The sequence below is a fragment of the Procambarus clarkii genome, chromosome 45 (genome assembly GCF_040958095.1).
Source record: "Procambarus clarkii isolate CNS0578487 chromosome 45, FALCON_Pclarkii_2.0, whole genome shotgun sequence".
In the NCBI taxonomy this organism is placed as follows: domain Eukaryota; kingdom Metazoa; phylum Arthropoda; class Malacostraca; order Decapoda; family Cambaridae; genus Procambarus; species Procambarus clarkii.
Genome location: NC_091194.1, coordinates 23,887,619 through 23,913,199, shown reverse-complemented (window position 1 = coordinate 23,913,199; position 25,581 = coordinate 23,887,619). Strand labels below are relative to the sequence as shown.

At 44.3% G+C, this 25,581-nt stretch overlaps 3 protein-coding genes across 3 annotated transcripts in view; 2 read left to right on the top strand and 1 right to left on the bottom strand.

The window, feature by feature from the left end:
• Window positions 1-25,581, top strand: part of LOC138350481 (uncharacterized) — a 398,783-nt gene that overhangs the window by 2,272 nt on the left and 370,930 nt on the right. The window lies entirely within an intron of this gene.
• LOC123770078 (110 kDa antigen-like) lies at window positions 1,339-8,539 on the top strand. The gene is made up of 3 exons (XM_069300936.1): window positions 1,339-1,617; window positions 1,789-1,882; window positions 7,950-8,539. The coding sequence occupies exons 1-3, from the start codon at window positions 1,339-1,341 to the stop codon at window positions 8,537-8,539; spliced, it is 963 nt and encodes a 320-aa protein (XP_069157037.1).
• LOC138350315 (piggyBac transposable element-derived protein 4-like) lies at window positions 13,688-14,719 on the bottom strand. The gene has a single exon (XM_069300935.1). The coding sequence runs from the start codon at window positions 14,717-14,719 to the stop codon at window positions 13,688-13,690; it is 1,032 nt and encodes a 343-aa protein (XP_069157036.1).

The following is a 25,581-nucleotide window of genomic DNA, read 5'->3' as shown; positions in this document are numbered from 1 at the left end:
GAGCAGAGCTGGAGGTGACCCCACCACCGCCACCCAGGCAACAGGATGCCCACCGGCTGAAGGAACGAGACCTGCCAGTTTTCGTACCTCATGAGGCCGAGGGTTTTTCGGCCATTTTGAAAGGGTCGCGACCTTGAAGAAATGGCCGGAAGCGGATAGGGCGGAATTGGTCCAGAGTAGGCTGACTGGCGAGGCACTTGAGGCATTTAATTAACATGCTGGACCTCGACGAATGTACAAGGTATGAGGCCGTGAAGAATGCCGTGCTGCATTCTTTCAAATTGACGCCAGAACTGTACAGGAAGAGATTCCGGGAGTGCACCCGAGCACCGGGGAAGTCGTACGCCAAGACTGGCAGAGAAATGGAATGGAGGTACTTGAGGTGGCTGAAGGCCGATGGAGCTGAGACGGCCGAGGAGATCTGGCAACTGATGATAATGGAAGAGTTTATGTCGGTATTCCACCCGGAGCTAACGGTTAGAGTACGGGAAGCAGACATTAAGTATCTCAAGACAGCAGCTGATCGAGCGGACATGTTGGAGGAGGCATTGGGCTCTCTGAGGGAGAGTCGACTCAGACGGCCAGCCCTGCAGGAGGACGACCGCTCGTGGAGAAGCCATAATGTGAAGAGTGGGAACAGATCAGGTGTATCGTACCACTCAAGTGACAAGACCCAAGCCCAGGTGAGCTTGCGAGAGCCCACGAGGAAGTCTCCAAGTGGCAGTACAGGTAGGCACTATGGTGCAAGCAGCTTGAGTAGAGAGTACGTGTCTGGGAACTCTGAGAGGACCCAGAGCTTGACAATCCAGCAAGGTGTGGACCAGGTGACTGGGAGAGGTCTACCCAGAGTAGGGTCACGTTACAACTGTGGTGTGAAGGGACATTATGCTTGAGAGTGTGACAAGCACCAGAAGACAGTAGGGCTGATGTTGGAAGAAGAGTTAGTTACCCATACTCCTTACTATAATGGTCCCAATGTAAATGGTTGGGAAATATAGATGGGTGAGCATCCTTTTGTTTCCGGGGGTACAGTGAAGTTTGGGGAGTCAGACCCTGTGGATGTTGCATTGCTTCGCGATACAGGTGCTGACGTGAGTATGGTGGCCAGGGATATTCTTCCCAAGGATTTTGATGAGTCACCTGTGGGAGTGGTGAGACTACGCAGTGTAGGGCAGGAATGCAGGTTACCACTTCAAGAGGTGCAGCTGGGGTCCGACTAGGGAGTCGAAAAGGCCATTGTAGCTGTAGCCCCAAACTTACCACTAAAACATGTCCAGATGGTGCTGGGCAACGACTTAGGTGGAGACAGCGTACAACCTGATTGGGCCAGGAACGCCTATGAATCAGGCAGGGGTGAAACCTTGTCAGGGTGAGGAACAAGTCGACTCAGGCAGTAGTGAGGGAGCCGACCGCGCCGATGATAACGTCGCCAGGGAGGACGACGACGAGGGCGAGAGTGCAGAGAGGTTGTTGGAGGTCGTTGAGAGACCCGACGAGGACCTACGACTAAGCCTGATGATGCAAGTGGAGGAGTGGCGAGGTGCAGCAGCAGTATGGGCGCCTGGGGCGATGGAAGAACTGCAGGTCGAACTCCCTCCACCTGGAGGTGTGAGCAAGGTGAGCTCAGTGAGTGAGCAAGCGGCTGTGAGGGACATAGTGGAGGAGCCACGACGTACTGTACCCTACACCAGCAAAGAAAATAGTGTTAGGGTAAGAAGAACTACTTTGGCGAGTTTAGCCACAGGGAGGTAAGTAGGCCCGACAACTAACCTAGAAACACGTTTTCAGGGAAGAAGCTTTCGTGGAGGAATGAAGATGTTCGTCAAGAGCAGTGGAATGGATGTTATTGAAATGGCAGGTGTAAGAAGAAAGCAGGGAACAGGTACACCCATGGTGGGAGCCAGCCTAGCCAGAGGGGCACTGGGTCAACGCCAAAGCCTAGTATAGAAGAGAGGAAGTTGCTGGATGAAGAACAGGTAACAAGTGTCGCAGTGAGGACACAGTGCACTTACAGGAGAAGAGGAACCGGGAAGAGAGAAGAGTGGTGAAGAGAAGAGTGGCTAAGAGAAGAGTGTGAGAGAAAGCAAGGTGTACCTGTAGGACAGAGTAGGGGTGCAGGAGTACTTAAGGGTGCACAGCGTAGATACAAACACAAACACATGTTTTATAGAGATAACGAATGAGTTGCTGGAACGTACTCGGGGACACAGAAGGAGGACTCCTTGTAGGGCTTCGGGGAACACCCATCTCATCCGGTCCCAGGTGAAGTGTAGGAGTAACGCGAGTGACTGGCGAGGTGGTACGAGCCACGTCACTGACTGGAGGATAGGCATGTCAGAAAGAGGAGGAGCAAGAACACCCGTTGCCCTCTCAAGTGCTCGTCATTAGATATGACTCTTATTTTAAGGGGAGGGGTATGTGACGGTCTCCTACCCTTATATCTTTACTGTCCCGATATCAAGAGTCATATATCTGCAACCTGAACGTCCTCTGATGTTCAGGAAACATTTTGACATATATGAGAGTATGGAACGTTATCGTGTTGGCAGTGAATTTGCCGTTTTAGTTTGGTTACACAAGGGGCTTACGCCCTTTTGAGTTACAAGATGGCGCCGAGGCGCTCAGCTTCCCGCCAAAGGAGTGTGACGCCTGCCGGTTGTTGAATGGCAGGGTAGGGTCATGTGACATCATAGACCAATGGGAAGGAGCCCTCGGGCGGTGTGACGTCATGAGGCGGAGGACTCCGGGCGGTGGGCGCCCCGGTGGTCTCAGTACGTCACGACCCGTCATAGAGTGTTGCTACGCTCGAATGAGCTCTCAATTTGCAGGCTAGCGTAACCCCAACCAGTGGACCCAAGCAGCCACATTGATATCACAGACGTCGTGGAACATCACTTTACACATAGGGAAAACATGAAAGCAAGGCTTGGCTGATGTTAGGGCGATAAGAGCTCCATTACTGATAGTCTGTGGCAGAGACAAACGTTGGGCTGGGATGCCTAGTGGGCCACGTTCAAACGCATCAGGCGAGCTGCTGTGGCTGGGCAAAGTCCACTGTAGTTTTGAGGAGGGGAAGCTGGTCCGGACTGCAAGTGGTGTCCACAGCTCCTGTGAAGGGAGGACGAGGCGCACGGGGACCTGACTCCAGTACCTCGAGAGGAAGAGGAGCAGGACCTGCCAGCAGAGTCTGAGATCAGCGAAGACGTGCATCTACAAGTCGACTGAGGACCTTGTGTGAACAGGACCCTGATCAACGGAGGACTAAACGCTAGGATTGCGGACCTCAGCAACCCTCATCAGAAGATACGTCGACTATGTAGCAGAAAGAGTTAAAAGTTAAGGTAGATAATTTTCCCCCCATATCCCCTTTGATATAGGTGAGCTTGAATATCTTGGATGTCGTGAGCATTGTTTTTTTTACTACTACCAGTGCGGTAGAGAGTTTAGGCTAGGAGCCAAATTACTCATGTAGGCATGAGGTAATGTATATATATATATATATATATGCACGTGGGTGTAGAGACATTTTGGGCAGCTGGAGGAAATAGTTAGATCCAGGAGGCCAGGAGTGAGCTTCTGGATAGTCCAGTTGACTGTGTTGCCAGAGGCGCGTGAGGAGTGATGCCGCCGGTGGACAGCTCCAATTACATCATTGTTAATGCGGATCAAGTGTAGTTTCTTGAGTAAACTTATCATCACTTTTAATACGTGTTTAAGTGAACCTTCGTCTCTTGGGCTATGTGAGTAGACCATATAAATATATATATCGCACTGCACTGTATCTGATATTGAATCCTTGGTTTGAGGTAATGCCTGTATACTGAGTTCCTTGGGGCTTACAGTCCCCAAGCGGGCATGTGAAGGCATAAACGACGTTGGTTTCCTTCCGGGCGTTCTGTTTGGGGTCTGGGGAGGCTTTCATGAGTAGGTTGGCCGTTTTTTTGTTTTTGTAGTAAATTGTCAATTGTATTTTCTGATATTTGTCTCTTGGGATAACGTTCCTATCAATAATATCTTTCAGAACCCTTTCCTCCAATTTATGAACCTTCGAAAAGAAGTTCCTGTTAAACAGTATAATAAGGGGTACAAGTGTTGTGCTAGTTGACTCTTCAGAGGTTGCATGGCGTTTCACATTTTTTTTATGACGTCTTCAGCATAACCGTTAGAGAACCCATTGTTGACTAGGACCTACCTTACCCTACAGAGATCTTCATCGACTTGCTTCCATCCTTAGCTGTGGCTGAGAGCCCGGTCGATTTAAGCGTTGACAACACTCCTTCTGGAGTGTTGTTCTACCCTTCTGGGCAGTCACTATTGGCATTGAGGCACATTCCTATGTTTATTTCCTTAATGTAGATTGCAGTGTGGAAGGCTCCGTTCCTTTCTGTGACTGTTACATCTAGAAAGGGCAGCTTCCCACCATTCTCCATCTCGTAAATGAACCTTAACACGGAATTCTGCTCGAATGCCTCCTTCAGCTGCTGCAGGAGCAGCTTCATTTCATTTGCCTTCATTACCTTCAACAGTTGCCTTATTACGAATATTCATGCATTGCTCCTTTGGTTTTAAATTCTTGCTAATCATAACTCCCAGATCCCTTTCGCAGTCCGACTTCGCAATCTCAACACCATCTAGCTCGTATCTTGTAACTCTATCATCATTACCTAGTCTCAGAACTTTACATTTATCACCATTAAACTGCATCTGCCAATCCTTTGACCATTTCAAAACCCTATTTAGAGCAACTTGAAGTGATAGTGAGTCTTCTTCAGTGTTAATTTCCCCTAGCGATTTGTGTATCATCGGCAATTTTGCATATATTGCTACTCAAACCTGAATCTAAATCATTTATACATATTTTAAACAACAGAGGTCCCAAGACAGAACCTTGAGGCTCTCCACTTACAACATTTTCCCCCACTCTGACTTAACCCATTTTATACTAACTCTCTGTTTCCTTTGGTATAGCCATGCCCTAATCCAATTTAACATAACACCCCAATACCATAAGCCTCTAACTTTTTAATCAGTCTTTCATGTGGCACTGTATCAAAAGCTTTCCTAAAGTCAAGGTACACAACATCGCAAACCTTACCACTATCAACTGCCTCAACTATGCTGGAATAAAAAGATAACAAATTTGTTAAACATGAACGGCCATTTGTAAAACCAGGTTGTGACTCGTTTATTAATTTATGTTTTTCAAGATGAAAACGAATGGTATTTGCAATTATCAATTCAAGTAACTTTCACACAATAGACGTTAGCCTAATTGGCCGATAGTTTGATGCAAGTGATCTATCTCCTTTCTTAAAAAATGGTACCACATTAGGAACCTTCCACGACTCTGGCACTATGCTTGACTTTAATGTTTTATTAAATATGATAGACAATGGATCGCAAAGCTCCTGTTTGCATTCTTTAAGCTCTCCAGCAGTGTTGTCTTAATGTATGGGCACACTGGGTAGTGTTCAGGGGGTCCCATGGTTCAAGGGCCCCCCTTGCTACCACATTGTTAATGAGACAACTCTTGGCAGAGTGGATAATTACTCGACCTCTCACTGGAAAGGCTTGGGGTTCAAATTCCTTTTCAAATTATATTTATAATGTAAATAATTTGTGCATAACTCTGAGGGTAATCCTGCACCTTAACAGATGGGCTGGGCCCATCATTTCGATGGGACCATCAAACCCTAGTGCATTGCTTTGCCCGGGAGCCGGTCGGCCAAGCGGACAGCACGCGGGACTTGTGATCCTGTGGTCCTGGGTTAGATCCCAGGCACCGGCGAGAAACAATGGGCAGAGTTTCTTTCACCCTATGCCCCTGTTACCTAGCAGTAAAATAGGTACCTGGGTGTTAGTCAGCTGTCACGGGCTGCTTCCTGGGGGTGGAGGCCTGGTCGAGGACCGGGCCGCGGGGACACTAAAAAAGCCCCGAAATCATCTCAAGATAACCTCAAGAAGATAACCCTGGCAAACACTTCATCCGGCCCTGGGGATTTGTTTGGCTTGAGTTTTGTAACTGTTAGACTATTCAACCTGTCCTCATCCCCACCCACATAGACTTGTTCGGCTAAAGGCATAGAGTTAAGTTCTTCTTTAGTAAATACAGAGATAAAATATTTATTAAAAATACTACTCATCTCCTCGTCATTATCCGTTATCTGACCTGTCTCGGATTTTAATGGACCTATCCTTTCCCTAACCTTTGTTCGATATATCTGAAAAAAAACCTTTAGGATTTGCCTTTGCTTGGCCTGCTATACGAACTTCATAGTTTCTTTCTGCTCTCCCTTATCTCTTTTTTAACATTTCTAACCAGTGTGCGAATTCTTGTTCTAAACTGACTTCCCCATTCTTAATCCTTTTGTACCAAGCTCTCTTTCTACCTATAAGGTTTTTCAGATCCTTTGTTATCCATTTTGGGTCATTTGTATTTGATGTATTCAATTTGTAAGGTATACTACATTCCTTTGCTTTGTTTAGAATATTTGTAAATAAGTTATATTTAGAATCCAAATCGAAATCCTCCTTTACATCACGCATCACTGGGTTCACGTCTTGCTCCAAGATCGGCCCACCGATCACACACTTCGGCACACCCTATGCCGAAGACTTTCCAAAATATTTGACCCCAGAAATTTCTTAGAATATTAAAATCAGATTTTCGAAAATCTGGCACTCTAACAAAATTTTCTCCCACAGATCTATTCCATTCTTTGCTAAATCTGATTTTTTGGTGATCACTGTTCCCTATCTTACTCCCAATTTCGATGTCATTAATTTATGTTTCCCTGTTTGTTAACACTAAATCTAAAATATTATTTTCCTGCGTTGGCTCCTTAATGTGTTGTGCAAGAAAACAATTGTAAGAAAGCAATTATTATATTAAAAATAATAATTTATGGTTCATTTTCATCTAGAGATTTCATGAGTGTCTCTAAAAAAAGTGTCTCATTATAAGAAGTAGTAGTTGTATTGAAAAAGCTATTAAGCACATTGAAAATAATAATTCAGGGTTCGTTTTCATTTTGAGATTTAATGAGTTTCTAAAAAAACCCACAAGATTGTTATAAAACATAATATCTATATCTCTCTCTTAATATCATTCCAATCGCGTTGTTAAGTAATTTTATAGATGCCCACAACATTAAAAGAAGCAGTTCGTGTCTCGGAAAAGCTATTAGGCACATTAAAAATAAAAATTTATGGTTCGTTTTTATTTTGTCATATCATGACTTTCTCTAAAAAACAAAAACACTAGATCGTTATAAAATATAATGCCTCTATTCCTCTTTTAATATGGCTCCAATCGCATTGTTAATGATCTTTAGACAATCACAATATTATATGAAGCAGTTGGTGTCTTGGAAAAGCTATTATGCACATTAAAAAAAATAATCTATGGTTCATTTTCAATTCGAGATTTTAAGAGTTTCTCTAAAAAAAATACAAGATCGTTATGAAATAAAATATCTCTATACCTCTCTTAATATCATTTCCAACGCATTATTAATTATTTTTATAGATAAACTCAACATTATAAGAAGCAGTTGGTGTCTCGGGAAAGCTATTAGGCACATTAAAAATAAAAATCTATGGTTCACTTTTATTTTGAAATTTCATTAGTTTGTCTAAAAATAAAGTCAAGAATGTTTTAAAACATAATATCTCTATACCTCTTTTAATATGGCTCCAATTGCGTTGTTTAATGATTTTTATAGATGCACACAACATTATAAGAAGCAGTTGGTGTCTTGGAAAAACTACGAGGCACATTAAAAATAATAATTTATTAATCGTTTTCATTTTGAGATTTCAAGAGTTCCTCTAAAACACACAAGATTGTTATAAAACATTATATCTATACTGTATACCTCTCTTAATATATCTCCAATCTGAACTGCCTCAAGAAACCTAACAAACTGAGGCCTCTGAACTGTCTCCAGAAACCTTACAAACTGAGGATTCTGAACTGCCTCAAGAAACATTACAAACTGAAGCCTCTGAACTGCCTCAAGAAACATTACAATCTGAGGTCTTTGAACTGCCCCAAGAAACATTACAAACTGAGGATTCTGAACTGCCTCAAGAAACATTACAAACTGAGGATTCTGAACTGCCTCAAGAAACATTACAAACTGAAGCCTCTGAACTGCCTCAAGAAACATTACAATCTGAGGTCTTTGAACTGCCCCAAGAAACATTACAAACTGAGGATTCTGAATCGCCTCAGGAAACATTACAAACTGAGCATACTGAACTGCCTCAGGAAACATTACAAACTGAGGATTCTGAACCGCCTCAAGAAACATTACAAACTGAGGATTCTGAATCGCCTCTGGAAACATTACAAACTGAGCATACTGAACTGCCTCAGGAAACATTACAAACTGAGGATTCTGAACCGCCTCAAGAAACATTACAAACTAAGGATTCTGAACTGCCTAAAGAAACATTACAAACTGAGGCCACTGAATTACCTCAAGAAACATTACAATCTTCAAGTAGTCAAACAGAATCATTTGAAGCACTTTAAGGAACATTGCAATCCTCCAACAGTCAAATAGAGTCCTCCTCAGACGTGTCACCAGAAACATTACAATCTATCATTAGTCAAAAGTTACAATCATTCATCAGTCAAGCAGAATCATATGAATTATCTCGAGAAATGTTACAATCTCTCATCAATTAAACAATGCAGTTTGTCATTAGTCAAACAAAGTCCTCCTCTGAAGTATCCCCAGAAACTTTACAGTCCATCATCACCCAAACAGTACAATCTGCCATCAGGAAATCTATTTTGGAATCATTATTCTCCCCTTTTATCGTGGATATAAAAACTTATATGCGTCTCGTTGTTATTCCTAAACCACCATTTTCGTATAACCCTAAGAATAGACTCGAAATTTGGAATAGAGTAATAAAACCTTTTAATGACTTTACTTTAAATTATAATCAAGCCCACCGATATTTGTATCATAAAGATTCTTTTTACATAGATAAAATATGGCAAAATTCTGTGCATGATAAGGGGTATTATTCTAAAAATCCAATTCTTTTATTTCAATGGAATATTCCTGATTTCAAGCCTGATGTTTATACTGATGTAAATGAAATAGAAGATGTGCAATTAAAGAACCATATAGAAGCAGTACGTACAAATTCACAAAATGGAACCAAACCTATTTACATGAACAGACAGTGGATATCATGTTTCAATGCAGCCAGTCATGACATATTTGTTCAGGGATTTTATAAATATGATTTCCCAACGGAAGAAGAATCAGATTCATTACCGCCATTTGTGGTAATGAAACTTGAACTTAAAGAAGGTAATAATGAGGTGAAATGCAAAATAGAGGCTAAGAACGTTAATACATTAAATACTTTTACTAGCATTAAATTTCATATTAATGTGGAGGACGAGGAGGAAGAAGAAGAAACAGGAGTTGGAGAAGAAGAATTACAAACAGATGAAACAGCGTCCTCTAAAGTACCTCTAGAAACGTTACAGAGTCTTCAGAAATACCAGAAGTAACATTTCATTCCTCCATCAATCAAACCGGTTCCTCTGAATTCTCTCAGGAGATATTACAATCCATCACCAGTTAATCACTCATCAATTAATCAGAGTTCTATGAAGTACATGAAGTACCTCAAGGGACATTACAATCCATTATCCAGCAAACATTACAATCCATTTTCCAGCAAACATTACAATCCGTCATCAGGCAATCCATTTTAAAATTATTATTCACCCTGTTTATTGAAGATATAAATACTTTTAAAGGCATCTTCATTGTTCCTAAACCACCATTTTCGTATAATCCTAAAAATACAGCTGAAACTGACAAAACAATAATACAACCCTTTAATGACTTTCTTTCAAAATATAATAAAGGCCACATATATTTTCATAATAAAGAATCATTTTACATAAATCAAGTTTGGACAATTTTTAATTGGTACATGGATTTCATGTACCCATGCAGCAAGTTGTCATATATATCTTCAGGGATCTTCAGAGAGAGAGAGAGAGTGAGAGAGAGAGAGAGAGAGGAGAGAGAGAGAGAGAGAGAGAGAGAGAGAGAGAGAGAGAGAGAGAGGGAGAGAGAGAGAGAGAGAGAGAGAGAGAGAGAGAGAGAGAGAGAGAGAGAGAGAGGGAGAGAGAGAGAGAGAGAGAGAGAGAGAGAGAGAGAGAGAGAGAGAGAGAGAGAGAGAGAGAGAGAGAGAGAGAGAGAGAGAGAGAGAGAGAGAGAGAGGGAGAGAGAGAGAGAGAGAGAGAGAGAGAGAGAGAGAGAGAGAGAGAGAGAGAGAGAGGGAGAGAGAGAGAGAGAGAGAGAGAGAGAGAGAGAGAGAGAGAGAGAGAGAGAGAGGAGAGAGAGAGAGAGAGAGAGAGAGAGAGAGAGAGAGAGAGAGAGAGAGAGAGAGAGAGAGAGAGAGAGAGAGAGAGAGAGAGAGAGAGAGAGAGAGAGAGAGAGAGAGAGAGAGAGAGAGAGAGAGAGAGAGAGAGAGAGAGAGAGAGAGAGAGAGAGAGAGAGAGAGAGAGAGAGAGAGAGAGAGAGAGAGAGAGAGAGAGAGAGAGAGAGAGAGAGAGAGAGAGAGAGAGAGAGAGAGAGAGAGAGAGAGAGAGAGGAGAGAGAGAGAGAGAGAGAGAGAGAGAGAGAGAGAGAGAGAGAGAGAGAGAGAGAGAGAGAGAGAGGAGAGAGAGAGAGAGAGAGAGAGAGAGAGAGAGAGAGAGAGAGAGAGAGAGAGAGAGAGAGAGAGAGAGAGAGAGAGAGAGAGAGAGAGAGAGAGAGAGAGAGAGAGAGAGAGAGAGAGAGAGAGAGAGAGAGAGAGAGAGAGAGAGAGAGAGAGAGAGAGAGAGAGAGAGAGAGAGAGAGAGAGAGAGAGAGAGAGAGAGAGAGAGAGAGAGAGAGAGAGAGAGAGAGAGAGAGAGAGAGAGAGAGAGAGAGAGAGAGAGAGAGAGAGAGAGAGAGAGAGAGAGAGAGAGAGAGAGAGAGAGAGAGAGAGAGAGAGAGAGAGAGAGAGAGAGAGAGAGAGAGAGAGAGAGAGAGAGAGAGAGAGAGAGAGAGAGAGAGAGAGAGAGAGAGAGAGAGAGAGAGAGAGAGAGAGAGAGAGAGAGAGAGAGAGAGAGAGAGAGAGAGAGAGAGAGAGAGAGAGAGAGAGAGAGAGAGAGAGAGAGAGAGAGAGAGAGAGAGAGAGAGAGAGAGAGAGAGAGAGAGAGAGAGAGAGAGAGAGAGAGAGAGAGAGAGAGAGAGAGAGAGAGAGAGAGAGAGAGAGAGAGAGAGAGAGAGAGAGAGAGAGAGAGAGAGAGAGAGAGAGAGAGAGAGAGAGAGAGAGAGAGAGAGAGAGAGAGAGAGAGAGAGAGAGAGAGAGAGAGAGAGAGAGAGAGAGAGAGAGAGAGAGAGAGAGAGAGAGAGAGAGAGAGAGAGAGAGAGAGAGAGAGAGAGAGAGAGAAAGTACTAATTTACAAAAGGGGGATTGAGAAGATCATTCCAAACAAGGAGAGAGTGGGGAGTCACAGCGGCTCAAGTAGGGTGTGTACACCGCACAACGAGGCCAGTGTTGGAGCCGCACCCCTAGATATGTGATGCTGAACCTCCAAGATCAAGACGTGTACAGGGTGATCTCCTGAGAAAACTTCAAGCACTGCAGAGTTCATTGCTGGTCAACCAACGGTAGCGGGAGTATGACTGCCGAGGTTGGTTGTCCATTCTAGCAGATATTGGTTGCGGGACGTTGTCCACCTGTACGCAAGTAACAGTCTGGTGCAGCAACCACAGCTCTCTTTGGAGGTTAAGTTCCATATGCTCCAACCCCCTCAGGCCCGGGACAGAAGGAAAACGATTTTACATGAACAAATTGTTGATATTATGTACCCATGCTGCAAGTCAAGATATATTTGATTGTGGATTTTATATGGATACTTTCCCAATGAAAGAAAATTCACTACCCCCAATTTGTGGTTATGAAACCTGATCCTCAAGACGGTAATAATGAAGTGGAATGTAAAATGTTGGCTAAGAATATTAATTCCTCAGACCCATTTGCTAGCATTAAATTTAACATTAATGTGGAAGTCGAGGAAGAAGAAATATCAAGAGAATTACAAGGAGAAGGAGGAAGAGGAGGAGAATCACAAACAATAGAAGGAAAAGGAGGAGGAAGAGAATCAGAAACAGGAGGAGGAGAAGGAGGAGGAAGAGAATCAGAAACAGGAGAAGGAGAAGGAGGAGGAAAAGAAACAGAAACAGTAGGAGGAGAATGAGGAGGAAGAGAATCAGAAATAGTAGGAGGTAGAAGAGAATCACAAACAGTACGAGGAAAAGGAGGAGGAAGAGAATCACAAGCAATAGGGATGCACATAATACAGTTATTACAAGCTCATTTTGGAGGAAGAGAATCCCAAACAGAAAGGAAGAGAAGGAGGAGATGGAGAACCACAAATAGTAGGACAAGGAGAAGGAGAACGCCCCATCAAAAAGATAAAAACTGGATTCAGCTACGCACAGCAAAAAGTTCCAAGCAGCACGGAATGTGGCGAATCTCTTAATTTGAGGATTCGCGAGTTTCTCAAAAAAATAAAAAAAACGCGATCGTTTGCGTGGCCGGCCAGGTGATCTCCAGCGCACCCAACGGTGAGTGAGACTGGTATTTCCCGGGAGCGCCCACCCACACTAAAATGTGTATAATCTTTTCAGTTTTCTCATTTTAATTGTCATGCTACGTCGTTCATTTTGGTATCAAATTGTTTGCAATAGAATTCTCTAAAGGGATGTATACATGGAAGGCCAAAAAAATGCCCGGCGTGCCACCCACAGCAAACCCGAAAATCGTCAGAACCCTACCTGTGAACGAGCACCCATCAACATGCACACTGCACTGGCACTTGAATGTGTATACTTTTTAATTTTCTCTTCTCAATTTTCGTGCTACGTCGTTCATTTTGGTATCAGTAGCAAGGTTTTATATGAACAAATAACTACAATATAAATTGGGGAGGTAATTAGACTGGTAAAGATATATGTCTTAAGTACTAATATTGGGGAAGTAAGTAATATCGATGTCAACATAGAAGATAGTAATTCTATTTATATGTTTATTTTTTTTGTTTGTTTCCAGAAAGTAGGATGGGAATCAATCCCTCTGAGAATTGTATAAGGTAGTGATCATGTCTCGAGTTATGAACAATGCCTTCTACTTTATCTTTCTGAGGGTTCTTTATCAGATGAAATAGTCGCTATATATAAACATCTCCCATATATTAAATAAAGTTTACTGCCCTCATTTTTTGGCCCTCCCATAGGGTCATTTTCATGCAAATGTGAAGATGTTGTTGCTGTTTGAGGCCACTCTTCCGTGCCCCAGTTCAATAGGGACCAAATTGCAACCTCGTGGAACTGTAGCAATGATTGCCTCTTGCGATCACTGGTGTTGTATTTGTACAAAACAAAGGCATTATGCAAAGCCATTTGCAGAAAATAAAACGTTATCTTCTTGGTCTACTTGTGAGTTTTCCTGGTGAAATGGTAATACTTGACCATTTGACCGAAGTGGCCCACACCTTTCATGAACTTATTGTACTCGCAAATTGCAGTGGGTTTGTTCACTGTTACCTGTTCTAGTGCAGTTGTTCAGTAGCGTTTGCGAATTCGTTTCCTTCGCTGAACTTCCTGAGTGTCTATATTGTGGATGTTGGTAATGATTGAGACCAATCGCTTGTCTTTCCACAGTAGAACAAAGGTGTTATCTTTGCGGCGGTATACGGTGGTATCCACTGGAAGTCTACCTGGGCTCGAGCTTGCAATTCCCTTGGTATTAGTCTAATTGTGCCACATGTGTAGACCCCAAGTTCAATCAACTTTTCTGTTAGGATAACTGAGTTGTAGTAATTATCCATGTACAAATGGTGACCCTTGTTCACTAGAGGCCGAATCAACCCCGTAACTGTTTCTATGATCGTTTTACCAATACCTGAATAAACGTCAAAGTCATATAAGTGTCCAGATGTTGATTCAGCAAGCATATATAGTTTCACACCATATTTGACTGGTTTGTTTGGAATGTATACTTTGAACAAGAGTCGGCAACGCCATGCCATTGTACCTTCATCTAAACACAACTCTCTCTTTGCCAAGTAAACTTCTCCAAACCTTTGTTTCAAATAATCCATCACTGGTCTCACTTTTATCAATTTATCAGTATTGTTCAAGGGAACTGCATTGTTATTGAATGTATGGAAAAACTGGCTTATATGCTGGAAACGTTTCGTCGTCATAAACAAGTTGAAAAACCGAACATGCCATAGTTTTGTTGTTTGCCAATACATCCTCATAGTTGGGAGCCTGTTTATCCCCATCAATATGCACAGTCCCAAAAATCTGGCCATTTCTTTGACCTTCACTGGTTTCCAAATATCTTCGACATTTTCATTGGCCATCCGGAATATCTGTGAGGCGTACAAATTTGTTTCAGTTGATAAGAACTCAATCAATGAACGGGTAAAGAACAGTTGAATATATGATAGTACACTCGTAGGTTTGGGAATGGTCATGCCAGGGGTTCCAGTAAAATCATCAACAATTGGGGGAGTGTTGCTACGACTCCAGGCATCACTAGGCCTAGGCTGCCGAGTACGTACTGGACGTGTACGCCTTCGAGGAGGCTCGGCTGATCCATCTTCATCACTTTCCTCATCACTTATAAATTCCATGCTAAAATCACTGCTAGAACCACTTTCCACAGTTTGTGGTGTTTTTCTACGACGAGAAACATTTCGTGTACTTAGCTTTCTTTGTGGTTTCTTATCCTGAGGCGAGGCGCCAAGTTCGCTGTCTCCCCGTTTCGCTGGCGTCTCTTATGCTCACGTGTTGCGCTCTTCCTCTCCTTGTCCTTCCCACCTTCCTCAGTCTCACAACCGTTTTCAGGCCTTAGAGCCAGACACGCCCACCGCCGCCTCCTCTGTTCCTTTAAGTTCTGTCCCAAAGGGTCTCCCTTCTGGTCCTCTGTCTGGTGTTCCCCTTCTTTCTACCCGGTCTGTCATGTCTCCTGTGTCTTCTTCCTCGTCTCCCTCCTATTCTCCTTCCCATCCTTCTCCTCCGTCTCTTAGCTTTCCACGCCGCCTGTCTGTGCGGGCTGATGTCCATCACCCAGTGGTTATCGTGTTGTTTGCTCTCATTCTGCTTCTGTTGAGACGCTGGAATCTGTTGCCAGTATGTTATTGCTGGAACACCTTTCTCTTTGAGTCAGAAGCGAAAGCCTGGCTCATCATCTCCCTCCTTCCCGGGGGGGGGGGGGGGGTGGTAAGAAGACTTTGCTTTCTTTCTCGCCCCCTACCTCTGAATCTCTCGTTCCTTCCCCTCCCGTTTCGGTGGTCGAGCCCCATGTTCCTGCTATGGAGGTTTCTTTGGCCCCCGCTTCCCTCTCGGTTGCTGCCCTTGCTGAGGTGCGCTCCCCGGTTTCAGCCCCTCCACCTGCTGCTGTTCTTGACCCTCGGTTGTCTCCTCCTCCTCCTCCTCTTCCATCTCCGGACCCTGCTCGTCCACCTCTAGTCAGTCCTCCCATTTCCTTCCCTCCATCCTTACTCAGTTTACCCATGCCCCCTAACCCTGACTTCGCAGACCCTGATCCTGCGCTTCTTTAAAGTGCTGTGTTCCTTTTTCAACTTTGTTTCATCATTGTTCTCTGATGCTGTCCTTTCTCTTCTTGTCGATGTCTATCCTGCAATGGAATATTCGTGAATATTACGCCAATTTCCATGAACTCCAACTTCTGATTTCACAGTTTTCGCCCCTTTGTGTCTGTCTCCAGTAGCTGATGCTTGGTGCTCGTCCTGGTCGGTTGTGTGGTTATTCCTTCCTCCCCTCTCCCTTTTGCTGGGGCCCATTCCTTTTCTGCTCTTTTGGTTCGTTCTGATGTTCCCTTCGTCCCCTTACTTTTTCCGTCGCTTCTCCAATGTTCTCCTGCACGTGTCTTTGTGCGTAAATGGTACACGGTTTGTTTCATTTATATTCCCCCAAATGTCCCACTTTCTCTTCCCGTCTTAAACACCTACTGGACTCCTTGCCAGAGCCTGTGCTCCTGCTGGGTGATTTCAATTGTCAACAAACCCTTTGGGGTGATGTCCTGACAAACACCCGGGGTCGTCTTCTCGTACTGTTCATCCTCTCTTCTCTATCTCTTCTGAATTCCGGTGAGCCCACTCATTTGGACTCTCAGACTCGCACCCTTTCCTGTCTTGATCTTTCTCTCTGCTCGTCGTCCCTTTACTTGGATTTCTCGTGGTGGATTCTCGATGACCTCCAATGCAGTGACCATTTTCCTATCTTTGTTACCTTTTTCTCTTTTCGCCCTCCCCTCTTTTTCCCTAGGTGGCAGTTTGCCAAGGCAGACTGGAACCTATTTACCCTCCGTGCTGCTCTCTCCGACCTTTCCATTCTGCCTCTCCCACGAGTCATCCTCCTTTTTCATGACACCATCTTCGACGCTGCCCTCTGCTCTATTCCTCGCTCTTCCTCCCGAGGACCATGGAAGTGCGTTCCCTGGAGGAATGTGGATTGTGCTCGGGCTGTCCGCTGCAAGCGTACAGCCTGGAAAAGACACCGCCGCTGGCAGACGACTGATTCCTTTCTATTGTTTCGGAAGGCAAGTGTTGGAAATCTTATGTTTCCACTGTTACATTCGAAACTCCTCCTCCGCAGATCTGGAAGTGTATCCGCAAGATAACGGGTAAGTTCGTTCCCGATTTCTCGCCGATCCTTCACCTCCGTCGTACTCTTGTGGGCACCCATTGCAGATCGCGATCGAACTGGGTTCCCACTTTTCTTCTGTTAGCTCTGGTTCTCATCGTCCTCAATCTTTCCTTCTTCGTAAACCTGTTCTTGAATCTTGTCCTTTGGATTTCTGCACCCTTCATAGACTTCCCTAAAACGATCCCTTCTCTCTCTCTGAATTTCAGTCTGCCTTGGCCCTCTGCGTCTCTACTGCGGCAGTCTCCAATGGCATTCATTATGAGATGCTTTGCCATCTCCCTCCGAGCACGTCTCAGTATTTACCGAGTCCGTATAATAGGGCTGGGAGTCGTCGTCAGTCCGTGAGGACTGGCTCGATGCCGTTGTCCTCCCCTGTTCACAAACCAGTCTTTTGGGACATCCCTTAAGGACTTCCGCCCTATTGCCCTCACGCCCTATTACCATACTTTCAGTATCTGCAAACTGAAAGTATGGTTAACGTTCGTTTGATGTGGTTCTTAGAACACTATCATCACCTCTCACCTTCGCAAGTGCCGCAGTACAACAAATGTCCTGGTGAACTTGACGGTCTATATTCATACTGCTTTTGCTGCAAGGACCTCTCTTGTTGCCGTCCTTTTTGACCTGGAAAAGGCTTACGACACCACCTGGAGATATCATATTCTGTCCCAACTTTATTCTTTTGGCCTTCGTGGTCATCTCCCTCTTTCTCCGCAGCTTCCTCTCTCGTCGTTCCTTTCGGGTGCGCCTTGGTAGCGCTCTCTGCCTCTTTTCAGCAATACGAAGGTGTGCCCCAGGGTAGTGTTCTTAGAACTACTCTTTTTCTGGTTGCCCTAAATGGACTTCTTTCCTCTCTTCCTTCTTGCGTCTTTTCCACTATCTGTGTTGACGATCTTACCCTTTGCTGTCAGGGTGATGATTCACCTCTCCTTCAACGGCGGCTTCAACTTGCGACTGATGGCGTGTCATCTTGGATCACTGATCATGGCTTCAGGTTCTCTACGTCTAAGACTTGTGTTATGAATTTTTCTCGGAAGCATGTCGTTCTTCGTCCCTCTTTGTCGCTTTATGATCATCCCATTGTGTACAAGGATTCCACTAAGCTTTTGGGGTTAATCTTTGACACTCGTTTGTCTTGGTCGCCGCATATCTCTTACCTCCGTGTTGAATGCTCTTAGGCCCTTTCCCTCCTTCAGGTATTGTCCCTTACTTCTTGGGGAGCGGATAGGTGCACTCTTCTCGCTTTTCATTCCTCTCTCGTCCTGTCTAAACTCGATTATGATTGCCCTGCTTACTCGTCTGCTTCTCCTTCTACTCTTCGTCATCTTGATGCTTTGCACCATACTGGGATGCGCCTCAGTTCTGGTGCCTTTCGTCCGACTCCCATCTACAGCTTGTATGTTGACACTGGCTTCCTATCTCTCCAAGACCACCGTGATCGCTACTGTCTTCTCTATCTTGCGTGGTCCTTGCAACATCCTTCCTCTCGCTTCTGTCGGGCTTTAACTTTTGCCCCTTCTGCGGTTCCTGTTCCTCTTCACCACTTCCCTCTTTCTGTCCGGCTATCTCGCTTACAGGATTCTCTTTCAGTTCCTATTTCTAATATTTCTCCTCGTGTTGTTCCTACTTTGCCCTCGTGGAGAGTTGCTCTTCCACAGTTTTGTATGTCCTTAACCCGCATCACTAAAGTAAGTAATTATCAAAAGAAGGCACCAAACCGAGAAGGCTATGTAGCACCATCAAATGTGTGGAATAATCAGAGGGCGCTAAATATCACCAAGGATGCCAATACGAGAACAAAAACGCACAAGGCGAACGATATCAAAAGTATCTGAGTCACCAAGAATTCTATTGAGGGACAGGCGACCGCGAGGGGCGGTAGGAAAGCAAGACACACTCGTCCTGGAAGTCAGGACATTCAAGAAGGACATGCACGACCGTAAGAGGGACAATGCAATTAGGACAATAAGGAGCAGGGCGGCGCTCCGTCAAGTGACCATGGGTTAAGCGAGTATGGCCAATATGCAACCTCGCCAGAGCTGTTTCCCACCGCCGGTTACGGTGGTAGGAGGACGGTCACGAGGAAACACTACATTTTAGAGTACGTAGTTTGTTACCAGTAACAAACGACCATGAAGCCTGCCAATGGGTAAGGACGGAGGAATGATAACCGGGTAAAAGTCGGAATATGGAATACCTTTACGAGAGATGGGACAAGAGCGGACAGCTTCCTTGGCGGCAGCATCCGCACGCTCATTTAAAGACACACCAATATGGCAGGACACCCAACAAGAAGCTATCACCGATCATGCCGGGGCCTTCTAGGGGTGCGTCGTGAGTATACGCCCCACAAACGCCACCTTAAGAACCGACAGTCCGTCGAGATCGGGTTCAGTGACGAAAGGGGGATTGACAATAAAAGGTTCCCCTCGCTCTCGACGTTGGGTACTACAGTTCTACAGGTGCAAGAATATGCCTCCTCAAGCACTCGGGCGTCAAAATAGAAGAAGTCCAAAGGAATAACCAAAACAAGCAAAAGGTCGGCAGGAAACGGCAAGCAGATAGGAGATGAGGGGGGAGAAAAACGAAACAGAAGGAAAAGGAAAAGGTGTTCAGCACAATTGGAGAGGACGGCAGCAGGAGCACAAGGCTAGAAAAGGACAGAAGACTGTCCCAAGGAGCATTACACTCCGGCAGCCGCCCACTAAGCCCCCCCTCACGGCATCAATGAGCCGAGCAGGGAGGGGGCCGCATCACTAAAGCTTTCACCCCTCCTACGGTTCTAAAATGCCTTTTCCTTAAGCACTTTTCTTCTCACTTCCGCTCTGTTTCCGTCTTCACCGATGGGTCTAAGTCTGCGGACGGTGTAGGCTACTCTCTTGTTTTTCCTGATTGCACTTATATTTGTCGTTTACCTCTGGAGACTAGCATCTTCACAGCGCAACTTTATGCTATTCTCTATGCTATTCTTCATGCTCTTCGTCTCCTGCTTTCTCGTTGTCAGTCTTCCTTTGTAGTTGTTGTTGACTCTCGTAGTGCCCTCATGGCTCTCGGGTTCTTTAATCCGGTTCATCCAGTGGTTGTTGGGATCCAAAATTGGTTGTTTCTTTTTCAGGTAACTTTAAGTCTGTTGAGTTTTGTTGGGTTCCCAGCCATATTGGTGTCTCTTTAAATGAGCGTGTGGACGCTGCCGCCAGGGAAGTTGTCCGCTCTTGTCCAATCTTTCGTAGAGGTATTCTTTATTCTGACTTTTACCCGGTTATCGATTCCTCTATCCTAACATGTTGGCAGGCTTGTTGGTCGTCTGTTACTGGTAACAAACTGCGTACTCTTAAAAGCTGTGTGTCCTCATGGCCGTCCTCCAGGATGGAACGGTATCCATTAACCACTTGGATCATTGGGGGCTCGAACACTCGACGCTGAATGAAGTGAGGACAAGCCGCTAGGATACGAGGACGGGGTGAAGGAACGGTGACCAATCTCTTGAACCATTGGGGATCGAACACCGACCCTGCAAGAAGCGGGGCCGTCGTTGTACCGACCAGTCTAACTGCCAAAATAATGGATAATTAGCACAACTGTTAGATAAAGCCATGCAACCAATAATTTGACCCCATCAGGTCTTGGACAAGAATAGGTCCTAATTACAGCCTTAGCGACACTGACTCTACGGTTAATGTGGGGTGACAGAAAACACATGAACCTCAGAACATTTGTTGCAGCACGGCCAGCAGGCGGGGCATAAACAGCTAGACCTCACGCACCTCTAGACACTCATAGGTAAGCAATGATAGGTAGGAACTGAGAGGGAAGCACAAATTTACAGTGTGAGATATACCATTTTCTCTTCTTTAGGTTAGGATAGATTGTATTAGGTTAGGTTAGAATAGGGTAAGATAGATTTGATTTAGGTTAGGGCCGAGTCGAGTTCGGTTAAAATGGGATGGGTTTGGATAGAATAAGTGCCCAACCGCCTCGACCATCGGGGATTGGTTATATGAAGATGCAAGTGAACACTTTCTCGACTCGGCTCGATAATTGTACCACCTCTTCCTCCTGTTCATATTTCTCCTGCTGCTGTTCCTCTTCCTCCTCCTGTTCCTCTTCCTCCTCCTGTTCCTCTTCCTCCTCCTGTTCCTCCCCCTCCTCCTGTTCCTCCTCGCCTTTATCAAACATTCCATTGATCATCTCATTCTCTCTGATACCCATTTTCGTCATTGATATTTTCTCGTTCCAATGTCTTTTTCAGACTTTAGATGCTTTACAAAGCGTTTTCAGAGTTTTTTGTAACTATTTTTCAGTCTCTTACATAAACACCTTTCACTTCTCCTCTTCAGTATATCCCCTTTTATCAAGTATTTTTTCCTGCTCTTTATCTCCTTTATCTTCAGTGCTTGTGCTTGCTTTATTCAGCTCTCTCCCTGTGCTTGCCATTCTCGTTATTTTGGCGCTTAATCTTCTTTTACGTATGAATATCCTTGTTTTTATTCTCTTATGTTTTTATCTTCTCTTCTGTGTGTGTGTGTGTGTGTGTGTGTGTGTGTGTGTGTGTGTGTGTGTGTGTGTGTGTGTGTGTGTGTGTGTGTGTGTGTGTGTGTGTGTGTGTGTGTGTGTGTGTGTGTGTGTGTGTGTGTGTGTGTGTGTGTGTGTGTGTGTGTCAGTCTGCCCGTCTATCTGAATGCCTGCGCTTGTCTCTTCTCTCTCTCTCTCACCGCACTATATCATTCGTCCCTTCTTTCTGCCTGTGAGTAGAACCCCCCCTCTCGCCCCCACTCTCTCTCTCTCTCCCCCTTCCCCCCTTCCCTCTCAACTGGTTCCCCAACTCTCAGGGACGGGTGGAGTGAGGATAGGGGAGCGAGGGGAGTTAGGGAGAGGGTGAAGAAAAATTCACTTTCGCAAACAGAGTGGCAGACGGTTGGAACAAGTTAGGTGAGGTGGTGTTAGGCCAAAACCGTCAGTAGTTTCAAGGCGTTATATGACAAAGAGTGCTGGGAAGACCAGACACCACGAGCGTGGCTCTCATCCTGTAACTACACTTAGGTAATTACACTTTGGTAATTACACACACACACTTGGAACGTATCGGAAATGAATGAAAATTAAGGAAGAAATGAAAAGGGTGAGAGAGTTAGAGAGGTGGGAGGGAGGAGTCAGGATGGGTGGTTTGGGGTAAGGGAAAGTTTAAGAAAGAAAGAGAAAGGAGAAAAGTAGAAGAGCAAGAAATAGAGTACTAGAATAGTAGAGAGATAAAAATAGAAGAAGGTTGCTTGATTGCTGCCACCATCCATTCAAGTTAGTTAACTATAAGACAAGGAACAGAACTTGTCTCTGCAACAATATTATCTGCGGTTACCATATACCCGCTGTACGAATATAACCAAGGATCTTTAACTCAAAATATTGTTGTTGTTGTTAAAGATCCGCTACCCAGAACAAAACGTTCCAAGTAGCACGGGCTACGGTGAGCCCGCAGTTAAGTCTGCGGGCTTATTGTATTGCAGTACTGCAAGCTTACCTCCACTCTAGCTTGCAATATACAAGATCTAAGGATTACAATTAAAGACAATTTAAAAAGTAACTTAATTATATATTTACTATTATGGGTATCATAATTCATCCATTTCACTTGATATTCAATATGTCACCATTAATACACATTTTGAGTCACCACACAAGAATTTGAGAACACTACAGCTGAATGCCCCTGAACATCACCCAACACCTAAGTTGGAAAACACACTATACGTCACCTTACAAGTTTACTCACCAAAGTCTCTGATACTAAGTTTGATAAAGTGGCTACGGCAGTCAGTTCTCCCCCCCCCCCCCCACCACCCGGCCTGACAGTATAGTCTGGCTGCGAGAACTTCTGGACAAGTGATCTCTCTCGCTGTCCTGCTCAAATAGTTAGACAACTTTGAGAAAGCAACAGGTGCTGTCATTAACAAAGACAAAACGTGTATGATGGGGCATGGCAGATGGTATAATAAAGTTACCTGGACAGGTTCATGGTTCAAAGTAGTGAAGTCTATTTAAGATCTTGGGATTTGCTGGTGTAAAACATGACACAACATTGGTTACGAATTGTTAAGTACTATGTGGAACTATAATAGTAGCAACGAATATTTTGTCAAATAGGAAAGTAATCCTGTTTCAGAAGGCTGTAATAATCAATTGCAAACTTTTGTCTAAAGTTTGGTATTTGACTCACAGTTTTCCAACTGACAAGAAAAGTGCTATGGAGATTAACAATATTTTTAGGTACGTATGTATGTATGGTAGATACCAACCAATTAAACGGACTACACTCTGTAATGGTAAGAATGATGGTGGAATAGGAATACTGAATGTGTACCATAAGTCATTGTTAATCTTATGTGTTATCTTTAGAAAGGAGATAATGCAGAGGAATAGTGTAAATGCGATAGGACATTACTATTGTAAATTACGTGTTAGCTACTTGATACATATGCCAGAGTGTACTGACCTTGTCTTTATTTCACCGCACTTTTATTTATGTGCAATTGATGTTCTCAAGGATTTGTAATATTGAAGTTTTTTTTAATGATGAACAGTACACGTGTATGATGTTCTGCTCCCGCATATAGTTGCTAGAGTAGAGGAGGCATATCCACTCTTTAACTGGCGAGTAATATGGGCAAACCTTCATGTTAAATTTATTGCCCCAAAAACACGTGAGCTATTGTATCGCTATATTCATGAGACCCTTCCTACTAATGATAGGTTGTTGATGTTAGGTATTAACGACAACAATAGGTGTGACCAATGTACTGAAATTGATAATAATATGCAAGTATTTTATTTCTTGTAAGCAGAATGTTGTTCTTGTAAACTGTATTACAGGCACTCTTAAAAAACTTTATGTGGTCCAAGCATTAGAGTGGAGTTAGAGAGATTTTTTAATGTTTCAAAAATAATAAAATGCAAGAAAAAACAAACAATAATTATGCTACTTATTGATGACATTTTATACGTAAATAGGTAGGTTCTAAGAGGGTTACTCAGCAGACAGAATATTGAATTTCTTGCCAGGAAGGATCATGTAGAACATTTGGGGTTTACGACATAGCCTCAAGCTCCCTACCTACCACACCTTAAACAGTCGCTTGTTGGATGGGCACAACCCTGTCAGCCGTCCGCAATTGTCACCTTAGCAGAAAGCAATGTCACCACCTGACCCCCCTACTCAACCTGTGACCATTAAATCTTTAAAGTTTGACATCTTAATTGCTCATGGCCAGTAGTTGGCGACACCAATATCATTTGTGATTGACTCGTTGTATGTGAAATATTGTAAATAAAACATATTTATAGTGTTACACAATACATTTATTTTAAATCTTTTAAAATATTTACATAAACAAAAATATCAAACTCAGTACGTCATGTTTTCCCAGTCCTTCCCCCATGTCTTCCCATCGACAATCCACATCTTCTCCCATTCTGCCATTATCTTGCTTAATGCTGCCTCGTAATCATCCCATGAACCCACCCAGAAACCATTTTCCAGTTTGCGGCGCTTGGGGGCTAGAACTGGCGTCTCAACGTGGCTCGTTTCCCTCTTGTAGGTGTAATACTGGTTCATGGTCTCCATCTTGTCGTCAGTCGGGGGAGGAGGCTCGCCAGAGGACTCAATCTGTCTGACTAGGAGAGTGACCCAATAAGTTTACTTAATATACTGGATGATCCAGAATTTAGTTAGGGGAAAATATTGTCCCATCACCACCACCCTCAGACCAACCTTCATAGGGAGAGGTAAGTGGCCGTGTTCACTCAGATATTGTTATGGGGGAGAAAGAGGGGAGAGGAGGAGAAAGAGGGGAGAGGGAGAGAGAGACGGGGAGATGGGGTGAGATGGGGAGGGGAGAGGGGGAGAAAGGAGGGAGGGAGAGGAGAAAGAGGGAAGAGGAGGAGAAAGAGGGAAGAGGAGGAGAAAGAGGGGGGGGGGAGGAGGAGGAAGAGACCTTCTATATACATTAATGAAAAAAAAATAATTCATGGGAAGGGCGAGGTGCAGCTCAGGGAGAGAGGGGGGGAGAGGGAAGGGAGGTGAGGAAAATGGAGGAGATGAAAGTTGAGAGAGAGAGGGAGGAAGGTAGATGATAAACAGGGAGAGAGGAGGGTTGGGAAGGGGTTGGAGGGGAAAAGAAGACGAGAGATGAAGATGATGTGAAGAGAGGGGAAATGAGGAGGGAGTGGAAGAGTGTTGAGGATGGTTGTGTGTGTAGTGTTGAGGATGGTTGTGTGTAGTGTTGAGGATGGTTGTGTGTGTAGTGTTGAGGATGGTTGTGTGTAGTGTTGAGGATGGTTGTGTGTAGTGTTGATGATGGTTGTGTGTAGTGTTGAGGATGGTTGTGTGTAGTGTTGAGGATGGTCGTGTGTAGTGTTGATGATGGTCGTGTGTAGTGTTGATGATGGTCGTGTGTAGTGTTGATGATGGTCGTGTGTAGTGTTGAGGATGGTTGTGTGTAGTGTTGATGATGGTCGTGTGTAGTGTTGATGATGGTCGTGTGTAGTGTTGAGGATGGTCGTGTGTAGTGTTGAGGATGGTTGTGTGTAGTGTTGAGGATGGTTGTGTGTAGTGTTGATGATGGTCGTGTGTAGTGTTGAGGATGGTTGTGTGTAGTGTTGATGATGGTCGTGTGTAGTGTTGATGATGGTCGTGTGTAGTGTTGATGATGGTCGTGTGTAGTGTTGATGATGGTCGTGTGTAGTGTTGATGATGGTCGTGTGTAGTGTTGATGATGGTCGTGTGTAGTGTTGATGATGGTCGTGTGTAGTGTTGATGATGGTCGTGTGTAGT

What these genes read in the sequence shown, in the direction of transcription:
- LOC138350315 (XM_069300935.1), bottom strand. Translation starts at nt 14,719, where the DNA reads ATGGAATTTATAAGTGATGAGGAAAGTGATGAAGATGGATCAGCCGAG.
- LOC123770078 (XM_069300936.1), top strand. Translation starts at nt 1,339, where the DNA reads ATGAATCAGGCAGGGGTGAAACCTTGTCAGGGTGAGGAACAAGTCGAC. An exon ending in CACCTGGAGGTGTGAGCAAG is followed by an intron (nt 1,618 to 1,788) that starts GTGAGCTCAGTG and finishes ACACGTTTTCAG; the next exon opens with GGAAGAAGCTTTCGTGGAGG. An exon ending in AAGAAGAAAGCAGGGAACAG is followed by an intron (nt 1,883 to 7,949) that starts GTACACCCATGG and finishes AACTGTCTCCAG; the next exon opens with AAACCTTACAAACTGAGGAT.